We start from the raw sequence: 21,553 nt of genomic DNA, 5'->3' as shown, positions 1-21,553 counted from the left end.
TGTAACGGGAGACTAGGTCAGAGATATATGGAGGAGATAGGTTGTGAATGGCTTTGTATGCAATGGTTAGGGTTTTGAACTGGAGTCTCTGAGCAATGGGGAGTCAGTGAAGAGATTGACAGAGAGGAGAGGTCGGGGAATAGCGGGGGGACAGGTGGATTAGTCGGGCAGCAGAGTGAATGAATGAATGGGGGCCTAGTAGGATGTTATAAGTAGAGAACATATGTTAAAGGGAGATGATATATATACTATAAGATGGTGCACGTGTAAGTGGTCAGCGTGTATCGTGTGATATGGACTTGCTGAGGGTGCTTACCGGAATGCTGATGAGACAGGACGCCAGGGAAAATAGTGCTGTGGAACCTGGGCATAAGTCGCCCGATGTGATAATGTAGAAGTTACATTTAAGTATCCCGCCGTGTGGGCGTGGCCGGGAGGTGCCTGTTGTACTCAGTGCCGGTCATTGACCGCTCCTGCCAGAGATCCAACTGCTCCCTGTCAACGGAGCATTGGTTTCTCTTCCTGTTGACAGGGTGGGACTACTGGTGTCATGCTGATAGCTGCTTCACCCAATTAGGCTGCACGGAGTCAGCTTTCAATCAGCATGACCCCAATAGTCCCGACCTGTCAACAGGAAGAGATAATGCCGCTCTGATGATGTGACGTCAGAGGTCTGTGACCGCTCTGTGCCGCAGAGAATGGAGCTGGGCACAACAGGCAGGTAGGTGGAGTCGGTATAAAATAGACCAACTCCGACTCCTAAATTATATAATAAATTGGGTACAGTAGTTCAATGCAGTTTGTGGGGAATATTTTTTCATAAGAATTTGGGAAAGTTACGAAATGTCCTATAAATGTCTGTCCTATTCCTGATCTAAAGGTCTAGACTTTTAGCTGAGATGAATCTGTGCTACAGTAAATCTATTACTTAAACATGAGCCATGTATGAGGGAGTCAGAGTTTTGGAAATTGAGGAGTTGGAGGTTTGGCTTACCAACTCCACAGCCCTGGCAACTACCTGCCCTTACACCTACCTTGGTGCTTGGTGCTTTGTTTTTTACAAAGTCCTATGTACAGGTGCAACTGACTACATTAGAATATCATCAAAAAGTTAATTTATTTCAGTTTAATACAAAAAGTGAAACTCCTATATAATCATTACAAACAGAGTGATCTATTTCAAGTGTTTATTTCTGTTAAATGTTGTTGATTATGGCTCACAGCCAATGAAAACACAAAAGTCATTATCTCAGTAAATTAAAATAATTAACAAAAAACACATGCAAAGGCTTTCTAAGTGTTTAAAAAGGTCCCTTAGTCTGTTTCAGTAGGCTCCACAATTATGGGGAAGACTGCTGACATTGGGTATTGTCAAGAGGGAGATGAGACACCAGACCCAACAATGCAGACGAGCTGAAGGCTGCTATCAAAGCAACCTGGGCTTCCATAACACCTCAGCAGTGTTACAGGCTGATCGCCTCCATGCCACGCCACATTGATGCAGTAATTAATGTAAAAGGAGTCCCGACCAAGTATTGAGTGCATTTACTGAACATACATTTCAGTAGGCCAACATTTCGGATTTTAAAAACATTTTTCAAGCTGTTGTTATAAAGTATTCTAATTTACTGAGATAATGACATTTGTGTTTTCATTGGCTGTAAGCCATAATCAACATTAACAGAAATAAACACTTGAAATAGATCACTCTGTGTGTAATGACTCTATATAATGAGTTTCACTTTTTGCATTGAAGAACTGAAATAAATGAACTTTTTGATAATCTAATTTAGTGAGATGAACCTGTATATCCTTTAACTCCTGTGTAACACTTGAATGGTTAACAAATTTCTTAACAGAAGTTTAGATTAATTTAAGGGGTGCAGATTTTAACCGGTTCCCGACCGCCCACTGTAGATAAACGTCGGCGCTTGCCGGGCTCTGTGCAGCGCCGACGTTTAAAAACGGTGGGTGGTCTCGCAGCGCTCAGGACCCCCAGGGTCCTGCAAGCGCTGCGATTCCGGTGCAGAGCGTTAGCTCTGACAGGGAACATCATCGGGACCTGATTAGATCAGGTCCCAGTGATGTTAACCCTTAGCTGTCTTCTATATGCTGTGATCTATAGTGATCGCGGCATATAGGAGACAGCAGGAGGAGAGGGGGTCGTCAACTTACCTCTCCGAAGACCTCCGAGTCCTTCCAGGACCTGGGGTTGCTATGGCAGCTGGAGGTCACATGACCGCCTCCAGCTCTGCCATATATGGTGTCCTGTCTGGCTCAGCTGCAGCTGTAGCCAGACAGGAGACTCTGACTGAAACAGTCAGGGAAGATCTCATGTAATGTAATATATGTCTATTACATTACATGAGATCAGAGATCAGAAAAATAAAAATTAATGTCCCATACAGGGACTAAGAAAAAATGTGAAAAAAAGTAAAAAAAAAAGTTTTTAAACTATTAATAAAAAAATCACAAAATAAATAAAAATAAATAAATAAAATATTAAACCAATAAATCCGTATATTTTTACAAAACCAAAAAAAGTACACATATTTGGTATCGCCGCGTCCGAAACAACCCGAGCTATAAAACTGTCACACTAATTAACTCCTTCTGTGCACACCGTAATAAAAATAAATAAAAAACGGAGCAAAAAAATATGCTTTTTCATCATATTGCCAAACAAAAAGTGGAAAAAAATGCGATCAAAAAACAAAATAGAAATAAAAATGGTACCACTGAAAACGTCATCTTGTTACGCAAAAAAAAAGCCGCCATACAGCTCCATCAGCCGAAAAATAAAAAAGTTATAGCGCTCAGAATAAAGCAATGCAAAAAAAATATTTTTTTCTATAAAATAGTTTTATTGTGTAAAAGCGCCAAAACATAAAAAAAATACAGTAAGTGTAGTATCGCTGTAAACGTACTGACCCGAAGAATAACGCTGCCTGATCACTTTTACCACACGCAGAACGGCATAAAAAAAAACCTCAAAAAACAATTCCTGAATTGTTTGTTTTTGTTAATTTTACCTCCCAAAAAACGGAATAGAAAGCGATCAAAAAATGTCACGTCCCCAAAAATGGTACCAATAAAAATGTCAACTCGTCCCGCAAAAAACAAGCCGTCACATGACTCTGTCGGCCGAAATATGGAAAAATTATAGCTCTCAAAATATGGTGATGCAAAAACTAGATTTTGCAAAAAAAGCGTCTTTTAGTGTGTGACAGCTGTCAGTCATAAAAACCCGATATCAATCTGGTATCTCTGTAATCACACCGACCCGAAGAATGAAGTAATCTAATCAGTTATATCACACTAGGAACGGCGTAAAAAATAAATAAAACCAATTCTTCACCTGCTACTGATTTGTTTATTATGTCCCCAAAGATCCCAGTAAGGCTCTGCCCACATTTATCCTGTGCTCTGCGCTGAGCACTTACACCAGAGTTTCCGTGTAAATCTCTGAAATACATGATTCAGCCGGAACCCATGACGGAAGATTCCCTGTAATGAGACAGATATAGGCCACTGTGGACGCCGTCTAGCCTGGGATCCCACGGTGTCATTTGTTTTAGGCGTGCATAAAAGTGCGGTTGGCCACAGTTTTGTGCACTTCTGAAAAAAAGGACACCGCTACACAGAGGCCAGACGGTGTCCAGAGTAACTCTGCTGCCTCATTACAGTGAATGGATCCCGCAGGGGTTTCATCTGAATTACATCACTTGGAAATTTAGATGGAAACCCCGATGTAAGTGCTCAGCCTAGAGCGCCGGATAAATGTTACGTAAAATGTTCCCAATAAAAGCTTCAACTCGGTCCTCAAAAAAAGCTAGTCCCCACTCAGGTCCGTCATCTGTTAAAAATATAAGGGACTTCCAAGTTACTGGTAGCAGAAAGGCTCTGGAAAAGCAAAATGACCCTTGCCCCCCAAAAGAAATTCAGAAAATTTTGTGCTCCCAAATCCAAATGCCTATTCTACAATAATTTGTTCTCCAATTGTCAAATAGCACTCCGTCCCCCCCAGATCTCACCGTATGGCTAAGCGGTACGATACAGCCACATATGGGGTATTGACACTTTTAGAAGAAATTGTGTGACACATTTCGGCACCATTTTTACCCATTGCCCTGTGTGAAAATGTAAAATCTGAGGGTAAAACATTTTTTTGTGGTAAAAATATAATTATGATTTTTTCACTGCCCAATGGTATAAATTTAAAAATTAAAAAATACTCACTACTTCCCTAGATGAATTCCTTGAGAGGTGTAGTTTACAAAATGGGGTCATTTGTGGAGGTTTCTGCTGTTTTGGCATGTCAGCGACTCTTCAAATGTGACATGGTGTCTGCTGCCTATCCCAGCCAACATAGCGCTCCTTTCTCTTCCGAACCCTGCCGTACACCAAAGCAGTGGTTTTCCCCCACATATGGGGTATCGGCGTACTCGGGAGAAATTGTACAACAAATTTCATGGTGCAATTTCTCCGGTTATCCTTATGATAATGCAAAATTAGGGGATGAAAAACATTTTTTATGGGAAAAATGTGAAAATTTTATTTTCACGGCTCAATATTATAAACTTCTGTGAAGCAGCTGGGGGTGCAAGGTGCTCACCACACATCTAGATAAGTTCCCTAAGGGGTCTAGTTTCCAAAATGGTGGCACTTGTGGGGGGTTTCCGCTGTTTAGACACATTAGGGGCTCCACAAATGTGACATGGCGTCTGCTAATTATTCAAACAAATTTTACATTCAAAAAGTCAAATGGCGCTCCTTCCCTTTCAAACCCTGCCGTGCGCCCAAACAGTGGTTTTCCCTCACATATGGGGTATCGGCGTGTTCAGGAGAAATTGCACAACAAACTTCATGGTGCAATTTATCCTGTTACCCTTATGATAATACAAAATTAGAGAATGAAAAAGATTTTTTGTGGGAAAAATGTGAAAATTTTATTTTCACGGCTCAATATTATAAACTTCTGTGAAGCAGCTGGGGGTGCGAGGTGCTCACCACACATCTAGATAAGTTCCCTAAGGGGTCTAGTTTCCAAAATAGTGGCACTTGTGGGGGGTTTCCACTGTTTAGTCACATTAGGGGCTCCCCAAATGCAACATGGTGTCCGCTAATTATTCAAACAAATTTTACATTCAAAAAGTCAAATGGCGCTCCTTCCCTTTCAAACCCTGCCGTGCGCCCAAACAGTAATTTGCCTCCACATATGGGGTATCAGCGTGTTCAGGAGAAATTGCACAACAAATTTCATGGTGCAATTTATCCTATTACCCTTATGATAATGCAAAATTAAGGGATGAAAAACGGTTTTGTGGGAAAAATGTGAAAATTTTATTTTTACAGCTCAATATTATAAACTTCTGTGAAGCACCTGGGGTTCAAGGTGCTCACCACACATCTAGATAAGTTCCCTAAGGGGTCTAGTTTCCAAAATGGTGTCACTTGTGGGGGGTTTCCACTGTTTAGGCACATCAGGAGCTCTCCAAACGCAACATGGCGTCTGCTAATTATTCAGACAAATTTTACATTCAAAAAGTCTAATGGCGCTCCTTCCCTTCTGAACCCTGCAGTGCGCCCAAACAGTGGTTTTCCCTCACATATGGGGTATCAGCACGCTCAAGAGAAATTGCACAAAAAAATTTGGGGTCCATTTTTTCCTGTTACCCCTGTGAAAATAAAAAAAATTGGGTCTAAAGTAACATTTTTGTGAAAAAAGTTAAATGTTAATTTTTTTTTTTCCACATTCCAAAAATTCCTGTGAAGCACCTGAAGGGTTAATAAAGTTCTTGAATGTGGTTTTGAGCACCTTGAGGGGTGCAGTTTTTAGAATGGTGTCACTTTTGGGTATTTTCTGTCATAAAGACCCCTCAAAGTGACTTCAAATATGATGTGGTCCCTAAAAAAATGTTTTTGTAAATTTTGTTGGAAAAATGAGAAATCGCTGGTCAACTTTTAACCCTTATAGCTCCCTAACAAAAAAAAATTTTGGTTCCAAAATTGTGCTGATGTAAAGTAGACATGTGGGAAATGTTATTTATTAACTATTTTGTGTGACATATCTCTCTGATTTAAGGGCATGAAAATTCAAAGTTTGAAAATTGCAAAATTTTCTAAATTTTCGCCAAATTTCCGATTTTTTCACAAATAAACGCAAGTTATATGGAAGAAATTTTACCACTATCATGAAGTACAATATGTCATGAAAAAACAGTCTCAGAATCAGGGGAATACGTTGAAGCGTTCCAGAGTAATTACTTCATAAAGTGACAGTGGTCAGAATTGAAAAAATTGGCCCGGTCACGAAGGCAAAAACAGGCTCTGGCGCGAAGTGGTTAAAATATCACTTTTGTGAGTTTTCTCATATACAAGTCCCTTCAGTTTGAATAAGTCTATAAAAAAATGGATTTGTAAATTTCCTTGAAAAAAATGAGATTGCTGCTATATTTTAACCCTTCTAACATTGTAACAAAGTAAAAGTACGTTTAAAAAATGATGCTGACATAAAGTAGACATGGAAAATGTTATTTATTAACTATTTTGTGTGGTATGACTACATTAAGTTTCAGATGTTTTCACAAAAAAACTAAAAACTTAACTTAAATTTAGCGACAACATTAAGTACAATGTGATATGAAAGAACATTCTCAGAATCACCAGGATATATAGTCATTACGGATTATTACCACATAAAGTGACACTGGTCAGATTTTAAAAATGTGGCTTGGTCTTTAAGGTTAAAATTGGCTCTGTCAATAAGGGTTTAAAGGGGATCTGTCACCAGGATTTTGCTATTAAACCTGAGAGCGGCATAGTATAAAAACAGAGATTATTATTCCAGTGATGTGTCACTTACTAGGCTGCTTGCTATAGTTTTTTGATAATTTACTGCTGATAAAACAGTGATTTTATCATTAAAGGACTAGTTGGCCTGCTGCTATGTATAACCCTGCCCCCACCTTTGAAATCTTTTTCTGTACTGTGTGTGCATAGACAGAGAGCTGCCAGTGGTGTGGGCCAGTTTATACAGAGCTCAGCATTCAAAGAACTGGTAGATCTGCAGCAGATAAAACAGTTTTTACTCAAAAGTGCATCAACCAGCAAAGTGACATATCGCTGGATTCAGGGTATCTGCCTCTAAATCAGGCTGCTCTCAAATGGGATAGCAAAATCCAGGTGACGGATTGACCCTGCAGACTTAAATTGAAAAATGTTTTAATATGATGGTGTGAAATCTACCTTGGAATGCAAATATTTTTATCTATTAAACTTTTTATGCATATTTATTTTGAATGTTTGTTTTTATTAACAGGTATTATCAAGAGCTTTTCGGAACCGGTTTGTGGAGCTGCATTATGACGAATTGCCAAGTGCTGAACTGGAAACCATACTGCACAAACGCTGTTGCCTGCCTCCATCTTATTGTAATAAGCTGGTTGCTGTGATGTTAGAACTGCAGGTAAATGCTCTATTACATGAAGATCCATCTAATATGGTGTAGCACTAACTATATAGAATCTTGCCTTATAACCCCTTACGGTTTCATACATTCTGTAGTCACATAGAAGAGGATCCTCTGTGTTTGCCGGAAAGCATGGATTTATCACACTACGCGATCTCTTCAGATGGGCTGAAAGATACCGCTTATCAGAACAAACCGAAAAAGATTATGACTGGCTACAGCACTTGGCCAATGATGGTAGAACGACTCCTGTTTATGAACTGATGAATTAATGCTGGTGACCAGTCAGATCTGACCAGTGTGTCTATTCCTTTAGGTTTCCTGCTGCTTGCTGGCAGAGTGAGAAAACAGGAGGAGGTTGATGTAATCAGAAAAGTCATAAAAAAGTGCTTCAGGAAAGAGGTGGTGCCGGAAGTCCTCTTCTCCATGGAAAATATGCAAAAGCAATTGGGTAAGTGTCCAAAGATCAGGGCTTTCCTTAAAACAACCTTGCTTGGACAACCCTTTCTTAAATACTATTTCCTTAATATAGAATAAAATTTACAAGATACTCCCCTCCTGCACAGGCACCGCTCCAGTGATGTTGGCACAGAGTCTTCAAGGACCTGAATGACATTTTTATGTCTCATGAGCTCTATAGCCAATCAGCAGCCGCTAATGTGCTGAAGTTCTCACACATTTTGATGTCAGAGGATCGACTGCTGATTGGCTGCAGTGCTCACATGCCATATCATTGTCATGTGATCCCTGGGAGATTCGGCGTTGACATTGCTGAAACAGCGCTGGGGTGGGAGGTATGGTGTTTTTTTTTTTTTTTTTTTTGTATTTTAGATCGGGGTACATGGTATTTAAAGAGAATCTGTCGGCTGGTTTTTGCTTTGTAATCTGGGGGCAACATGAGGTAGGGGATGAGACACTGATTTCAGCAGTATGTCGGTTATTAGGCTGTGTGCTGTTTCCATACAATGAGATTTACTGCTGGACTAGCTGCCCACATGCATCCTGATTCTATCACTCCCACTCCACTGATTAGTAGCTTATTGTCAATATACAATGTACACAGAAAGCTGCTAATCAGTGGTGTGGGTGGGTGAAGCTTTCTGAGCTCTGCTATATCTAAAAACTCTGATAGTTGTGATGTATCACTGGAATCAGGGTCTCTTTCTCTACATTATGCTGCTCTCAGATCAGGTAGCAAAAATCTGGTGACAGATTCCCTTTAAGAAGGATTTTTCCAAGTAGTGGACAATCCCTATAACCCTAAAACTAATTCTTCAATCATATAAGGATCATACTGGTTATGAAATTACTGATCTTGGCAGGCAAAATAGTGTTTATTTTTAATATAGAGAGGCTTTATGCCACCAGAAGTTTATTATTGATGCATATAGTTAGTATATGGTTCTCTACCTCTTTATTGCATCTGATTTGTCTTGAAATTTCACTCTCCGTGCCCTGAGGTCTAAGGAGTAATATTTCTCCTTGTGGAGAGTGACATACCAGCTCTGGCATGCCAAGGTAAGGGGGCTTATTCGCTGTGCAATGCTCCTCTGGGAAATTTAATATGCAAATTGCCTCTTCAGAGAAAAAGAGGACTTGAATTCTATAGCGCCACCTGTTGGAAGTGTTCAGCAGACACCTGTAGCTCCCATAATACATATGATATGCATTTACTAGCAGTGAATGTGGAGTGTTAGTGGACTTTAGTGTTTCGATGGAATCTTCGTCTGGATCCTCACAGCAGGTAACTTGTATCACAGGAAGCTTTTTACTAGTCAATTTCTATTTTAAAATACAGACATTTGAGTGGAGAATAAATAACATGTCCTGATGAAAATTTGTTTTCTTTTTGTATTGCAGAAAAATTGTCTGTGTTAGGTGATGTAATGGATCAGAACTTTTCACATGTTGTATGGACTCAAGGAATGAGACGGCTTGCAGTTCTTGTGGGTCGATCGTTGGAATTCGGGGAACCTATATTGCTTGTAGGGGATACAGGGTGAGTTTCCATTTTAATTCAGTAATTTTGTTCTTTTATTACCTTCACTTACTTTACAGTCTTTTCTTTGCGTTTTCTAGATGTGGCAAAACCACCATTTGCCAATTGTTTGCTGCTTTACGAAATCAGAAGCTTTACTCTGTTAACTGTCATCAACACATGGAAACCTCTGATTTTTTGGGAGGGCTACGACCTGTCAGACACAGGTCCAAAGACAAAGTAAGTTTTTTTTTTCTCTAGTTTTATGTATTAGTTTTGTCACTGCTGTGTTTGTCAGTTGTTTATATTTTTCTCTATAGGATGAGGATGATAATGACAGCTCAAAGCTTTTTGAGTGGCATGATGGTCCTTTAGTATTGGCTATGATGGAAGATGGGTTTTTCTTGTTGGATGAAATTTCACTTGCAGATGACTCTGTTCTGGAGAGATTAAACAGGTAAGTCATTCATGGAGTAAGCAGTTGCTTAAAGGGTTGTCCAGTCAAAACAGATAAGTGCGCTGTGGGGATTTGCTTGTTTCAGACCCGGTAACGGAGGGTATGTATGAGTTATACATACCCCGGCCAGTGGGCGCGGTCTCGTGCTCCATATACATTTTTCTATCGCTTCATTGGGGGACACAGGAAACCATGGGTGTATGCTGCTGCCACCAGGAGGCTGACACTAATGCACAAAAAAAAGTTAGCTCCTCGCCAGCAGTGTACACCCACCGACTGGCATTAAGTTAATCAGTTTAGCTTGGTGTCAGTAGGAGGTGGACTTGGGTCTTTTACTAGACCAAGATCTACCTCGGTTTTCGACATTTTCTTTTAAAAAAAACCCTCCCTCTCCTCTTTATCAGGAAGCATACACTTTTATTGAGCGAGGCCACGCACACTAATCGGACGCACCCACTGGCCGTCCATGTCACTAGGCGAAGCGAGGCCTCGCTCCATACAAGTGTATGGAGCGAGGCCGCGCCCACTATAACTCATACATGCCCTCTGGTTCCGGGTCTGAAACCGTCAAATGCCCGCAGCGCACATTGCGTGCACTCAACCCCTTTAACAGTTTATTGCGGATTTTAGACAGCTATGTGATTTTAAAATGTAATTTGCTTGTTAGTTTCCTTGAAAATAAACCAATCACGAAGTGTCCTCTTGCTGGGAACACAATCTGCTAAAAAATTGTAGGGAAACTTGACAGTCTTTGTTAAATTTCCCTGCAGTGGCAATGTAAAGGTGACTAGTCACTTTGTACATGCAGTCCTTCCTACGAGCAACCTTTGATAGAACAGATTGTTTTTTTCTAAAGTAGACAACTCTTTTAAAGTGCTTGTCTTTTTTTTTATTTTATGTATCTCATTACCTTCTTTAATGGGTAAAGTCATTTTAAATCATTAATGTCATTTTAGTGTTCTTGAAGTGGAAAAGACATTGGTTTTGGCTGAAAAGGGGAGCAAACAGGATGATAGCGAGGTGGAACTGTTAACAGCTGGAACAAATTTCCGAATTTTGGCTACTATGAACCCTGGCGGAGACTTTGGAAAAAAAGAGGTATTAATTTTATGAGGTTACAGTATATTCTTCACAAACTGTAAATGTACATAATTGTGTGTTTTGTCACGAGTCAAATATACGTACTGTAGCTTGACTTTTCTCATTTGTTTTATCGGGGGACAAGGGAAAACTCGACAAAGTTCAAATTTAAGTTATGGTACTTGGAAGACAGAAATGAATTTAAAGGAAAACAGAAAAAAACGCTATTAATCTGCAAGTTTTTCCTAAAACATAAAGGGTAACTGAACTGCCCTTCATCTTTCCCTTGAGAAAGCAGTTTTCCTTTCCCCTCCATTTCTGCATGACTATCTTGGGCAGCATGTTAGCTGCCATGGAGGTAGGCGGTACTGTTTGCTTTGTTATGCCAAACACCTTTAGATGGCCACTCTTGACAGTGGGCAAGTTCTTGGAAAATTCCCATTTTTCGCTTTGTGCAGGTTTCATCTCTGATTTCCAGAGTCTATCCTTCCTACTAGTCCATTGGCTAAGCAGGGTTGCTTGCCTTGGGGCATCTGTGGATGGAACTATGATGGTAAAGGCGACAAAACATACAAAATAAGGTCACCAGGTGAAAACGGGAGTGGTCAAGAGCCTAACTTTCACTCCTCCTTAGACCACGCTGGCCAGTAGATTTCACGGTGAAAAAATGACTGATACTAAAAGCTGCAAATTTAAAGGTTTAAAGTATACATAACAAAGCAGATAATACATCATAGAAGGTAAATCCAAAATATGGCTAAAAAGCGATATACTGAGGGAAGATATGTAAATGTATACTTGAATGAACAATTAGTGATTGAAAAATAACACTAAACATGCATTTGGAACATGGTAAATGGTAGTCCAAAGTTCTGGTTGTCATATTCTTGAGGCAGATTACTGATTGCCATGTGTTGTTCAGTTGTAGTTGTAGGTGCGAGAAATACAAAATATTCTAATATGCTACTGGAATTGGATGTCTTGGTATTGTAAAATTGTCCATGTTTTCCCAGCAAACTGGTATTAACATCTGCAAGGAGTTTGTATGTTCTCCCCGTGTTTGTGTGGGTTTCCTCCGGGTTCTCCGGTTTCTTCCCACACCCCAAAGACATACTGATAGGGAATTTAGATTGTGAGCCCAATGGGTTTAGTAATTATGTTTGTAAAGCTCAGTGGCAATTGATGGCGCTATGTTAGTAAAATCAAATAAATTACTGAAGGATAGTGTTTTTCTGTTTCAATTTAGCTCCTATTTACCACTCAAATTAATTATCCCTAATATACTGGCTTTGCGCTGGCTAATTCAACACTCCCTTTATTTTTTATTTTCTTTGAATTGAAATCAACTTATAAAAAATTACTACCAAACAATACCTTTCTTGCCAAACTGACTGTGGTCTTCCTTTTTGGACTGAAATGCGAGCAAATAAATCTTCAGAACCAGCGAAACCTTTCCTAATATCCCAAAAAGCTCCAGTACAATGTTATCAATGGGTTCATGAAGCGCAGACTACCATAGCAGTGCATAGTAGCCCATGATGGGAACTTTGGTATGATATCTCTTGTACCAATAGTCAGATCTAGTGATGAGCGAGTATGTTCTGTTAACCCTTTCAGCGAGTATGCTCGGGCGAACACCGAGTATCTTCAGCGTGCTCGGTGATATGTTTGAATCACTCCCGTGTGCATGATTTACGACTGTTTGACAGCTTTAATACATGTGAGGAATGCCTAAGAAGCAGACATTCCTCACTTGTATTAAAGCTGTCAAACAGTCGCAAATCATACACACAGAGAGACTGAAACATAACACCCGAGCACAGGGAAGATACTCTGTGTTCGCCTGATCATACTCGCTGAAAGGGTTAACAGAACATACTCGCTCATCACTAGTCGGGTCTTTTCAAAAGTTGAAGGGAATGTGTTGGAGTTGTAAACTGAACATCTTGGTTCTGATTGCTGAATGAGATATCTAAAATAACTTCCTCATCTAGTATAATAGTTTTATCCATGAGTAAAACTGCCAAAAGCCACTTTATCGGCCGTGCCATTGGGAGACACAGGACCATGGGTTAAATCTGGCTACCACTAGGAGGCGGACACTAAGCTACCGTATCTACTCGATTATAAGCTGACTTTTTCAGCACATTTTTTGAGCTGAAAAAGTTCCCCTCAACTTATACTCGGGTATATACTCGAGTATATACATTCCGGTGGTGGATAGTGATGGGGAGGGGGATTGCGGCGGAGGAGCGGGGCACACGCAGTAGCCGGCTGCTGCAGCTACCACGTGTGCCCGCTGCTAAAGGTGAATGAATATTCACTCCTTTCCACGCCCATACAAGTGGAGAAGAGTGAATATTCATTTTCTTAGCGGGCACAGAGGATCGCTGAAATGAGCTGCTTGCAGACAGGATACAGCACTGGAGCAGAGGGAGGAAGGTGAGTAGAAGTGTTTATTTTTTTCATGTGTTCAGTGATGGGGGGCCATACATACCACAATTGGGGATGAGTGGTGCCATACATACCAGGATTGAGAATGAGGGGGCCATGCATACAAGGATGGGGGCCATTCTTACCAGGATGGGGACCTTGCATACCACGATTGGGGATGAGGGGTGCCATACATAGCAGGATTGGGGATGAGAGGTGCCATACATAGCAGGATTGGGGACGAGGGGTGCCATACATAGCAGGATTGGGGACGAGGGGTTCCATACATAGCAGGATTCGGGACGAGGGGTGCCATACATAGCAGGATTGGGGACGAGGGGGGCCATACATAGCTGGATTGGGGATGAGGGGGCCATACATGCAAGGATGGGTGCCATTCTTACCAAGATGGGGAGCATGCATACCAGGATTGGGGATGAGGGGTGCCATACATACCAGGATTTGGGATGCCGGGGCAATGCATACCAGAATGGGGAAATTTACCAGTAGCTGCTGCATTTCCCACCCTCGACTTATACTCGAGTCAATACGTTTTCCCAGTTTTTTGTGGTAAAATTAGGTGCCTCGGTTTATACTAGAGTATATATGGTAAGTGTTTTTCTCTCACCAGCTATATACCTCTCCTGAAGGTAGTGAGCTAAAGAGAAATATTTCTTTTTCAATACGCATGGCTAGAAACAGCGATTTGGTCTGATATCATATATTTTAGACACTGTTCCCCCCCTCATAAGGTCTTAAAAGACCTATGGGGGTTATTTCAACATGTTAAGACATTCTTTTTATTCCTGATTTCCCCTGTAACTTAGTCTTGTATCTTTGTTAATGTTGAGCGAGTATGTTCTGTCCGAGTATGCTCGGGCCGAGCTCCGAGTATTTACAGCTGCTCGGTGATAAGGTTGAATCACTCCCATGTGCATGATTTGCAACTGTTTGACAGCTTTATTACATGTGAGGAATGTGTAAGAAATAGACATTCCTTCCATGTAATAAAGCTGTCAAACAGTTGCAAATCATGCAAAAGGGACCGATTCAACCATATCACCGAGCAGCTATAAATACTCGGAGCTCGGCCCGAGCATACTCTGCGAAAGGGTTATTAGGACATACTCGCTCAACACTAATCTTCGTTCCTAGTTACAGGGCAAATTCAGCCTCCTGCCTACATGACAGAGCTAACAAATGAAGTAGCACTCTGTAACGCTAAGTATGCGAACATGAAATATATGAAATTTGAATAGCGTTACTGCTCAAGAAGATAGAAATAATTGAGAAATCTTAGCGCATAAATTGGCCAATTCATGTGTACCTGGAAGCCGCGGTAAGGCGTTTCTCGTTGCCAGGAACCTACCAGTCTCTGAGAGGATTCACATTGGTAAGTTCCTGGCAACGAGAAATGCCTTACCGTGGCTGCCAGGTATACATGAATTGGCCAATTATTTTTTTAATCAAATAATTTTTATTGAAAACTCCAAATACACTTTTTTTTTCCAATTATCATGTATGACATAATTCCATAATATAAAACGGTGACAAAACATAACATCTTCTATTCCCTAGCTCTCCCTTATCCCAAATCTCTACATTCCAGAGAGAACCATTTTCATTTTCACGGCAGTTCTATAATAAAGGAGTATAAAATTCACCTTTGTGTGGCCAGGAGGGGGAAGGGGGGGGGGGAAGGACTAACAATTAAGGAGTAACATAGATTATATTCTATTTCTAATTAGAAGATTCATGGGTAGCCCTGGAGTATCAAGCCAAGGACTCTATATCTTTTCAAATTTGCTAATCGAGTTGAGTTGAAGATAGACTCTTCTTTCCAACCAGATTATGTTGTTTATCTTTAGCTGTAGTTCTCCAATACATGGTGGTTGTGTCTAACCAATGAAATGCAAGAATGTTAAAATAAAGTAAATTGTAAAAAATTTTGTTTTACAGCTTTCACCTGCCCTTCGCAACAGATTTACAGAGATTTGGTGTCCTCAAAGTAACGATCGACTAGATCTCGTAGAAATAATCAAGCACAATCTGAATCCAGGAATGACTCTCACCTTATCAGATGACAGTGGTAGTTATTTTATTTATTTATTTTTTTTACCCTCTTAAATGTGTGAAAACAAGCCTAGTCAGAAAGTATTTCCACTCGGATTCAAAGGAAAGTACATCGAGCTACACTGTTTAAAGGGAACCTGTCAAAAAACACTGTCCCTGTTCCAAACTGGTTGAACTGTGGGGATATGTTGGAAAATTAGTCATGGAAGTTTATGGCCTCCAAATTTTTCTAAATCCTAAGAGATGTATTATTGGTCTTGTTGGAGACAAGTAGGGTCAAGTCTAATCCAGCTGGCCATAACCAAAATATTATACCAAGCCAGAAAATCCGTAGCCAAGCGCTGGTTAGCAAATGACAAATACAAACACCTCTCCACTTAAAAAATAAAACTACGTAGAAAAGTGACTTTCCTTCCCCCTCATATCCAACCACTTTAATGCTGCGGTCACAGTTGAAATCTGCATCTAGTGTTAAACCTCTGTGATCTAGCTACACTTAAGCTATTTTTCTAGAGACCAAAAAAAACTATTCTATTTTTTTTGGATTGCACGCTGCCGTTGGTAGGTTAACATTTATCACTGTTGGTTACATCTGATGCTGTAATTTTGCTGTGTGTCCGGTATGACCAGCTGCATGCTAATATTTAGGTGGCCTTCAGCTTTGTGTTGTGATGACAGTGATCTGTACAGTATAATAACCCAGCGCGAGAAACTGCCACCTTCTCCAACACAAGCCAGATTAGGAGCCCTCTTACCTCTCCAGGCTCCAGCTTGTCATATCATTCATTGCAGCAATTCATATGAATAGTATGTCCTTTCCCTGCTTAGCAAAGTGCTAGGTCTTCATAACTGCAGACTTTTTACTAATACTTGCTTCTTGAAAATCTGACTATATGGTAGCTGCATGATTGATGTTCTCACTTAATTTCATAACAAATCTCCTCTTCAGGTGCCATTTTAGCAGATCTTATCATTGATTTTATTGAATGGTTGACAAACCAAGAATTTGGACGCCGGTGCATTGTCAGCATACGAGACATCCTTTCCTGGGTAAATTTCATGAATGTCACTGTAAAAAATGACTTCTCAGAAACTCCGTACGAAGGAACTAACCTGGATACCAGCACAGCTTTAATACATGCTGCTTGTCTTGTGTACATCGATGGCTTGGGATCAGGTGGGTTTTTTTTTTTTTTTTTTTTTAGTTTTATTTACATTTTTTATTATGACAATGACTTCTAGAAAAAATGAGAATAAGTTTTATATTAAATAATGACTGAGCAATTTTATTTACAAAGTATATTGTATTAATCCGCTTGAAATATATTTGTGGGGTTTCCATTGAAATATATTTGGGGGCTTCCATTATACAAAAAATAGGGCCCCCATGCCTTTAGTATGCGCAAGTGCCCATGCACGCTATGTGACCAATATAGTAACATATACATACACGATGCGCCAGCACACTGCGATTCATCACTACATGAACTCCGCTATTGCTGTAAATGTTAGAAACGCAAGGTACTTAGCGTGTTATGCCTCTGTACTTAAAATAATGCATCTTTGCAATTGATCTTTATTACACCGCTCTGTAGCCTGAGCCCACAGCTGTAATTCTATTCCAAAGGGTTAAAAGGAATGATTTATGATTGCATGATCCAATTTCAGAGTAATAAATTTTTTTTACCATTCAACTTTTTTCACTTCCGTGAGCCATATCATTTTAATTTGTCTTTTAATCCAGCTGCATATGTTCCCCTTTTGTTTAGCTAGTCTGGTGCAGTGTCGAGTGTGCATCGCGCCACAATGATGACATTGTGATAGACCGGCTAATCGAAAGAGGAGCAGGGGATGCCTGGAGGTCAAAAGCAGTTCACAGGGCGGCCAATTCAGAATTCAGTGACCACCAGACCCGGGTCTTGTAACTTTTTTTTTGCTTGTTTCCGTGTTAACTGATAGCCGTGCACGGCCAAAAAATAAAGTTATTCTTATTGGCTTCCTATTTTTGAGATGCACGTCATAAGGTTATGTCATAAATGTCTGCTGTTAAGCATTTTTTATGACTTTTTTTCTATTATTAAAGAGCGTAATGGCTGTACTAAAATGGCATTGCTAGGCCCCCAACTGCAATAGCCATCAGTCAGCTCAGCAAGATAACCCCTTATTACGTCTAACGACATAGATTCCCTTTAAAGGGGATTTAATCATGGATCTATCACCAGGTTTTTGCCACCTAATCTGACAGCAGCAGATTAGGTGGCAGACAGATACCCTGTTTCCAGTGATGTCTCACATACTAGTCTGCTTGCTGCTGTTTTGATCATCTCTCACTTACATAAGTGATTTTATCACTAGAGGACTAGTAAACCTGCTGCCATGTAGTCCTCCATATTCATGAGCTCTGTATAACCCCACCCCCACCACTGCAGCCTTTTGCCTATGCAGTATACACCAACAGCTGTCTATCAGTGGTGTTGGTGGGGTTATATAGAGCCAGGAGATCTGCAGCAGATAAAACTGATTTTTTTTTTTTTTTTTTTTCAAAACCACCTCAAGCAGCCAAGTAAATGATACATCGGTGGAATCAGCGTCTCTGCCCCTACATTATGCTGCACTCAGATGGTTAGAGACAGATTCTTTTTAACAGGAAAAAAAAAAACATTAAAGGGTTGCCCACTACTCGGACAACCTCTTCTCTATCACTTTGTTTCTCTCAAGTAATATAACAGCTGTACTCACCTCCCATGCGGGCGCCGTTCCAGCAGTGTCAGCTTCTAGCTCTCCTGGGGCTTGTGTGACATTGGCTGCAGGGTTTGCGTGACAATCACCGACACCTTGTCTCTCACCTCCTTTGGACAAATCTGACATCCGAAGGAAGTGAGAGCAGCCACAATTCTGACTTCCTCCAGATGTCAGATTTGTCCGAAGGAGGTGAGAGACAAGGGGTCACTGATTGGCTGTAGGGATCGTGTGACATAATGTCACACAAGCCCAGGGAGAGCCAGTGCATACACCAATGGAATGACGCCCGCACCCGAAGTGAGTAAAGCTGCTGTTATATTACCTGGGGGAAACATAATAATTGAAACGGGTTTGTCCTAAGAGTGGACCACGCCACTAATAATCTTAACACATTGAGTTTTTTATTTTAAGGAAAAATACTTGATTATGCCTTCCTCTTTAATTTTTTTTAATACTAATTTTAAGCTTCCTATTTCTTTTGTAGGCACTACATTTTGCTCTGCAGCTTCTGCCATATCTGCCAGAAAACAATGCATGCGTTTTTTACATGAGAAGCTCTCTGCTATTGGTGAAATTACTGTAGAGGTGCAATTCGATCTACAGATGTATGAGAGAACCATGCAGCGAAAGATTAATTATTTGGAAAGCTTGTTTGGGATTGATCCCTTCTATATAACTAGAGGTAATGGACACAGGATTTAGTGGTTCTTTTATCTCACTGAATCTGTTCGGGTCAAAGTCCTTCTTGTTTTCAAACTAAATGTAATAAAAACGTTTTCTATAGGTCACTCAGTTTGTAGATTGATTTCTAAAACCACATTGAGAGTGTTTTATTCTCCATTCTTCAAGGTCCTATATTTCATGAAGAAGCTTTGACTGAATATGCACTTGATTCAGAAACCACGTCAATGAATGCACAGAGGCTGCTGAGGGCGATGCAACTCAACAAACCCATTTTATTAGAGGGGTCCCCAGGTGTTGGCAAGACCAGCCTTGTCACTGCATTGGCTAAAGCGTCTGGACATCATCTTGTTCGGATTAACCTTTCTGAACAAACGGTAAAGACCTGTCCTTCTTTTCTACTAAAGCTGAAGTAAACCTGTGTCCAATGTAAAAGTTTTCCCATTTTTTTTTCAAAGGTTTTAAATATTTCAAACTGAAGTGATACATTTTTCTGGTTTTTGTATTCCTGCTATAGAGAAATAAATTGGTTAATATTATTTCTTCTATAGTTTGCATTCTCAATGTACTGAGCACATCTTAAAGGGAACCTTTCTTGTTGAAAATGATGTCTGATCCACCGTAGGAGCTGATCAGATTGATTAACATTGTTTGTGGGACAAGTTTCAGCAAACCTTGCATTGAAATCCCACTAAAGTCCATTGGGCGATCCTGGCATGGTTGCTGTTTAAATCAAATGATAAGATTGCAATTTTGTATAGCTTTCTATTTTTGCAAAAGTGAAACCTTTGGGTTGTGGAGTTCCCAGTTAAAGTGGTTGTCCGGTATTAAGCTACCAGTCGGCAGTTACGCTGTGTGACTGCAAAATTGTAAATTCGTCAGTGTGGTTTTGGTTACATTTTACTAATTGTACAAAAGGTTTTACTTCAGTTTTTTTGTTTTTTTTCTGAAGGATGTAACTGATTTATTTGGTACTGACCTTCCAATTGAAGGAGGCAAAGGTGGTGAATTTGCTTGGCGTGATGGACCACTTCTTTCAGCTTTAAAGGCAGGACATTGGATTGTACTAGATGAAGTAAGTTTATTACTCCAGATTATAGCCTCCTACTACACTGCTCATATTTAGGACTATCTCAATGCTAAATGCACAGTGCAAGAATGGCAGCATAGTGTTCAGTCGCATGCGTTACTTTGTTCTTTGATTTATTTTTATTTTTTCACTTTCAACCAGCTTAATCTGGCATCTCAGTCTGTGCTAGAAGGACTCAATGCATGCTTTGACCATCGTGCCGAGGTGTACGTTCCAGAACTTGGCATGAGCTTTCAGGTGCAACATAAAAAAACAAAGATCTTTGGTTGCCAGAACCCCTTTCGTCAAGGAGGTGGTCGGAAAGGACTCCCACAATCCTTTTTGAACAGGTTTACTCAGGTTTGTGTGTTTACTGTTTATTTTTTATTTTTTTTTGTGGCTTGTTTCTGAATTTGCCATGAAAACTGTTCGCAGCATTTAGTTCAGTTTCTGCTAAGCGTTGTTTTAATACTCCAGTATTCCTCGGCTCATATTGTGTATGGTACTTTATATTGTGGTGTTCCATGCATCGTAGTGTTGCTTTAGTTGTGATTTTGTATGTTGTTGTTTAGGTCTTTGTGGATCAACTCTCATCATCTGATATGCAGTTCATAGCTTTGTCTCTCTTTCCTGCCTTGGGTGAAGATATCATTGATAAAATGGTTGCATTCAATAACCAGGTATATATTTGACTTTTTCATTTGTGTGTCTGTATATGTGTGGTATATATATTTTAAATATATATTATATTTAGTTTGCCTATGATTTATAAACAAATTTATACAGAATGAGCTTTGTCCCTGCCTTAGATTGACTTGGAAGTTATGACTGAGAGAAAATGGGGCCAAAAAGGAGGACCATGGGAGTTTAATTTGAGGGATCTGTTTCGGTGGTGTAATCTTATGTTGCACGATCAATCACTTGGAAATTATGATCCATCCCAGCATGTATTTCTGGTATATGGAGAACGAATGAGAACTAAAGAGGATCGACAAAAGGTTAGTATTGGCAGGTACTGAAGCACTCAACAATTTGCAACTTCTGTATCTATATTATGTTAAAGACAACCTGACCGCTTCTCCAGGCCCCCAAACCGCCACCATGTATAGTATTTATTCCTATTTTTATACTTTTCCTAACATGCCCTTTTAATAGTCTTACTAATTACTGTATATGCAACCCTCCCCATAATTGTATTTTATTTTTTTTTAACTGCAATTGTTTACCCTAGACTAATCATCCCGCTAATTATGTTATCACCCCATGTGGGTGTTAGTCGCATGATATGTAAAAGTGGCATCACCGCCAGGTCTTTGTAAATCTCTGTGCTGTAAGCCAGATGTTCATTCAGCCATCCATAATTCCCGGCTCTGCAAATCCTGTGGCTGGCCGTGTCCTACGTCACCATTGCCTCCCTACACATTTGCAGTGTGCTAAGGCAAAGGTACGTACCCCAGCTTACTGCGCATTGTTGCGGAGGCACAGATTCTAAAGATAGCGATAAATATATGGTGGCAGTACGGGGGGTCTGCGGAGGCTCAATAAGCCAAGCATTGATCGTTTAATGTG

General features: G+C 40.2%; 1 protein-coding gene across 1 annotated transcript in view; it reads left to right on the top strand.

The window, feature by feature from the left end:
- MDN1 (midasin AAA ATPase 1) overlaps window positions 1-21,553 on the top strand; it is a 253,888-nt gene that overhangs the window by 96,916 nt on the left and 135,419 nt on the right. Inside the window, exons 26-40 of the mRNA XM_073675707.1 lie at window positions 7,322-7,468; window positions 7,567-7,708; window positions 7,788-7,922; window positions 9,332-9,470; window positions 9,551-9,689; window positions 9,770-9,906; window positions 10,863-11,004; window positions 15,379-15,508; window positions 16,442-16,669; window positions 18,719-18,916; window positions 19,084-19,292; window positions 19,868-19,990; window positions 20,147-20,344; window positions 20,557-20,664; window positions 20,794-20,982. Coding sequence (XP_073531808.1) covers window positions 7,322-7,468; window positions 7,567-7,708; window positions 7,788-7,922; window positions 9,332-9,470; window positions 9,551-9,689; window positions 9,770-9,906; window positions 10,863-11,004; window positions 15,379-15,508; window positions 16,442-16,669; window positions 18,719-18,916; window positions 19,084-19,292; window positions 19,868-19,990; window positions 20,147-20,344; window positions 20,557-20,664; window positions 20,794-20,982 — 2,364 coding nt within the window. The remainder of the gene's footprint in view (window positions 1-7,321; window positions 7,469-7,566; window positions 7,709-7,787; window positions 7,923-9,331; window positions 9,471-9,550; window positions 9,690-9,769; window positions 9,907-10,862; window positions 11,005-15,378; window positions 15,509-16,441; window positions 16,670-18,718; window positions 18,917-19,083; window positions 19,293-19,867; window positions 19,991-20,146; window positions 20,345-20,556; window positions 20,665-20,793; window positions 20,983-21,553) is intronic.

Source organism: Phyllobates terribilis, unplaced genomic scaffold (assembly GCF_046119375.1).
Source record: "Phyllobates terribilis strain yellow unplaced genomic scaffold, ASM4611937v1 Scaffold_3__8_contigs__length_932513732, whole genome shotgun sequence".
NCBI classification, from domain to species: domain Eukaryota; kingdom Metazoa; phylum Chordata; class Amphibia; order Anura; family Dendrobatidae; genus Phyllobates; species Phyllobates terribilis.
Note: the sequence above shows the minus strand (reverse complement) of the source record. Positions and strands in the feature narration are given on the sequence as shown.